General features: G+C 36.3%; 1 protein-coding gene across 1 annotated transcript; it reads left to right on the top strand.

Annotated features, from left to right (window-relative positions):
* Positions 1–94: 94 nt before the first annotated feature.
* Positions 95–3,939, top strand: LOC146484849 (uncharacterized). Its single transcript, XM_085104334.1, has 4 exons — positions 95–324; positions 2,187–2,468; positions 3,284–3,349; positions 3,634–3,939. Exons 1-4 carry the CDS (start codon positions 226–228, stop codon positions 3,664–3,666), a joined length of 480 nt encoding a protein of 159 aa, XP_084960460.1. The 5' UTR covers positions 95–225; the 3' UTR covers positions 3,667–3,939.
* The last annotated feature ends 338 nt before the right edge of the window (positions 3,940–4,277 follow it).

The raw sequence follows: 4,277 nt of genomic DNA, 5'->3' as shown, positions 1-4,277 counted from the left end.
ATTGAGGAAGAACCGCCATTTTGCTGAGAAAACGCTCGGAGAGACCTGGGTCCAAGTTAGACCGCTGTAATGTTCATATACGACGCACGAAAGATAACAATGGTTCACGACCTTGTTTTTTGACGGTTTGCTGTGGTTTGTAATTAGCTAGCAAACGGATTAATCGCCGTTCAGAAGAAATTCCCTAAGATTCTTTATTCAATCTTGTGAAAAAATTGTTTGAAGATGGAGATCGAATTATCTGTGGACGTGGTTAAGCCTTTCAACTTTGTGAGGAAGCGTCAGGCTGTACTGGAAAGTTTTTCTGATCAAGAACAAACGAAGGTGAGCTTAAATTTATTTGGAAACAACACGTGCTAAAGAGCGTTTGCGATTTGAAGAAACCAGGAAAAGAGCTAACCGTTGAGACAAGATGAGGTCTAATATGATATGCATATGGTCTTAATGTGTCTCGACTGTGAGCGCACAGGTTTGTAAAAAAACAACTGACAGTTCTTTATAAGGTTAATGGCCACCGTATGCTGTGTATATCTTGAATGAAGTTTATTCACAATGAGTAAAGACTTATACAAAGACAAGTACTTAACGAATACAAAATGAAAATGCGAAATGTACAAGCACATGTTCCACTTTATATCTTGAACATTAATACAAATCGTGCGCGTGCATCCTCTTAGCAACACTTCACTGTAAAGAGATGCAAGTGCTGGCATTTTATGTGTTAGATATTAATCCCTTCCACAAAGTGAATCTAATTGGGTAATGGCTATTAACTTTTAAGATTCTGAAAAGTCATTAAAAGGTCATAGTGAAAGTGGATTAAGATCTACTGTGACTGGCAAATATTATATCAAACACAACCACCAGTGTTGCATCTGATTTCCAAACACTGAGAATTAAGTTTGTTGAAAAAAAAAAAAAAACGATTATATGCACAGCCAATTCTTTTATGGCCAGCTCTGAGGTCAACCTTATTCCAGACCCTGAGAAAGGGGCAGTGCTTTGAGGTGTTTGGAAATTAGATGAAACACTCTTTTGAGCGAAGAAATTCAAAGCATTTAGCCCACCAAAGCTTATTTCCAAACCTCTTTCACTGTAGTGATTTCTTTTGTTAGATAGATAGTGTAACATATCAGCATGTGCTAATTAGCACCTATTATATGTTATATTTTGTATACGCATATTTAAGTAGGCTAACACGTTTATGTAAATGCAGAAAGCACACGCGGCCTGTGTGCAGGAGTCGGCAACATATTACAGATAGTTCATTACATATTACAGATAGTTTATTATGGATAATCATATGGCAACCAAAAGGCTGAATTGTATAGTTATTTACATAAACATTAAGAATATTTAAAATTCAGCACCATCAACGATTTACAAACATGAATAATAATAAAAAAAGTAAATAAGAGATAATGGGGAAATGTTTAAAATTGGGAGAATGGAGGAATCAAAAAATTGATAAAAATGAGTATAGACTGATTGTATTATGTATTATTAATGAGCTGGGGTCCTTCAGGAAAAAAAAAATTGTATGTGTACCAGTTTTGAGAAAACTTTGCCAAAGTACTTATCAATGGACAAATAAATAAATGTAATTTCTGACAAAAATATAATTTTAGCATTTGTTTACATTATGAAATACCAGGAGCATACAAACTCCCAAAATGGTCAAGGCCTGTTAAATTGAATTTATTGGGTATGGAACACCATGGGAAGAGTGCAATTAAGCTGCACAGTGTTTAGACTGCAAAACAGTCGTTTTTTCTCTTTCAAAGGCGGGAAGCGCCGTAAGCATGGATTCGCGCGCGCGAAGCGTGAGCGTGAGCCTCACACGCCCGCAGGGCGTGTGAAGGCGAGAAAAAATTGTTTTGTATTTTTTCAGCGTCTCTCCCCAGTCCCACTCTCCATTTTTTACACTCGGTCCAGACCTTTCGATCGAAGACTGCGTGTACCCCTACAACAAACTAACGCAAAAATACGACTGTTTTGCAGTCTACACAGTGTTAATATTCACAAGACATCAATCAACAAATTGGTGTCAGGCTTTTTCAATATTTTGATTGGTTATCAAGATATCAGGGTTCAATAGGACAGAATTAGCAGTAAATTTAGTCAAATTTTTTGGTAATGTTTGTCTCTTGATCATAGGAATTAAATGGTTTTTGTTCTGCTTTCAGAAACGGCCCTGTCTAGAGGCTTCTTCCTGGTACACAGAGAATACTTCCAATCTGGAAACAGAGAACAGATCATTATGTTGTTCACAATCTGCAGCTGAGGAACGATACTGTAATGTTTATAATCAGCCTCTTGCAGATCCCAATTCCACCACACTGAATGTTCTCGTAGACATGAACTGTAACATAGTGAATCAAGCCAATAATTTTGAAGAAATGGAAGTTTCATATGAATCAGGGAATAATACACAAAGTCAAGCACAACTCCATCAGTCAAGCTCTTCAGTAAGTGAATTCATCTTTTCAGGGTTAATTATACAATCATGTAAATCAAAATTAATGTATCACTCATATACTAAAGCACCCTCTCATTTAAAACACCCCTCTTTAATTCATGTCCCTGTGAAACTCCCCAAAAGAAAAGAAAACCGCCAAGATATTTAATAGAGGGGAGACAATGTTTAGAGCATTTGAATTTAGTGTAAAATGGAAAACTAATAACAATAAATGTAATCTATGAATTTTGTATGGGATCAGAATTCTTGGCTCCAAGGCTTGTGCACATTTTAGCCTGGTTTTCACTAGTGACAGAAGCTCAAGCACAAGCATAAGAATGCTTGTTTCACCATGAAAACAGCCTCAATGCAAGCATAAGCACAAGGATCAAAATTTTTCGTTTTCAATTTCTTGTGCTTGTGCTTGTGTCGCTTTCTTTTTCACTTGACATAAAGCTTTTATGCTGCGCTTGTACTTACCTCGCTAGTGGAAATCAGGCTTTCCATGTAAATGTTTTGGGCTGTTAATGCTCTCTGACTTGCTGAATCTATGACCAGTCTATCCATCAATCTATATTGACCTTAAATTCGATCTCAAAACTTAGGTCTGATTAATGACAAAGCTATCATTAGTCTCTACTGCCTTGAATCAATGCTTCCTTCAAGGTGCTGAGTTTCCAGTCAGCTACACTGTATGTTAATGTCTCAGTATGTCTTAGTAGTATTAATTCAAGGAAATATGTTATGGTATATAATTTGCAGACAAAATTGTATAGCAATATATATCTGTTAAACAGTGAAAACAAGTTGTTTTTTTTCTTGTAGCTTCCTGTAATGTCGGCAATTCGCTCATCATTACCCACCTGTACACGGTGTTTAACAGGGGAATCGGTAGGTTGATAGATGTAAACCAAGCGTTGTTCTTGTAACCAACAAATAGCCTCACTGTACGTGTGGACATCATGACGGTGAAATGTGTTGTAGCAAGGAAAAAGATCAGAGTTCATCTCTAGGTCCCTAACATTTTAGGTAAAGGCTGGTGAAAAGCGTAACGATTGGTTGAATCTTGAACTTCAGAGTCCGCATGCTATTGAAAGGAGCAGTAATGACCTTTCCCTTTCTTTTAATAAAGATTATCACATCATATTTACAATAATCTTCTTCTTTATTTGCAGGGTCATATCAACCATCTTTCAAGCCTACACTGAACTTCTTTTCACTTCTTTCATAACCAAACTTTCTTTTTAATTGTTATTATTTTAAGTGTTTTCTTCCGCCATGTACATACGCATTTTCAAAGTAACGGGAGTAAGTGAGTGTTTTAACAACACTCGTTTCCCTTTAATTATTTAAAAACGAGCAAATTTTTATAGACTCTAGGATCAATAAGTTGAAACAGATGATGTACATTAAATAATTTAACTTTGGACTATCTATCAGAGGAGAACGAGAAAGAAAAAATAAACGCCTTTAAAGCCTAATGGTCATGTGTTATATATTGCTTTTGTAGGAAAGCGACATTTTTGGGGTAAGACATAGTGGAACAAATTTGCGCGACGAAACATCAAGAATCTTTGACGAGACGCGACAGAAAGCGGTGGCCAATTTCCTTTCCGTAATTTCGAAAACCATAAATGATCGTAATACACGCGCGCCGCGTGAAAAATTTGTTTCAACCAATCAGAATTAGTACTCAAATCTGGGTAGAAATTACTGAATTTCTGCATTCGTTACTCAAATTTCAAATTTATTTGCCACGCGCAAAAGACAGAAAAATATACATTAAAAACGAAAGAGAAACTAAGACACACGAAGTGGC

The sequence above is a fragment of the Pavona decussata genome, unplaced genomic scaffold (assembly GCF_977016875.1).
Source record: "Pavona decussata unplaced genomic scaffold, jaPavDecu1.1 SCAFFOLD_29, whole genome shotgun sequence".
NCBI lineage: Eukaryota > Metazoa > Cnidaria > Anthozoa > Scleractinia > Agariciidae > Pavona > Pavona decussata.
The sequence above is the reverse complement of the archived record's forward strand: the minus strand, read 5'-3'. Positions and strand labels throughout refer to the sequence as shown.

Bases quoted from the DNA above. Each gene is read 5' to 3' on its own strand.
- LOC146484849 (XM_085104334.1), top strand. From the start codon at position 226: ATGGAGATCGAATTATCTGTGGACGTGGTTAAGCCTTTCAACTTTGTG. The intron at 325-2,186 runs GTGAGCTTAAAT...TTCTGCTTTCAG, and splicing joins CTGATCAAGAACAAACGAAG to AAACGGCCCTGTCTAGAGGC. The intron at 2,469-3,283 runs GTAAGTGAATTC...TTTTTCTTGTAG, and splicing joins TCCATCAGTCAAGCTCTTCA to CTTCCTGTAATGTCGGCAAT.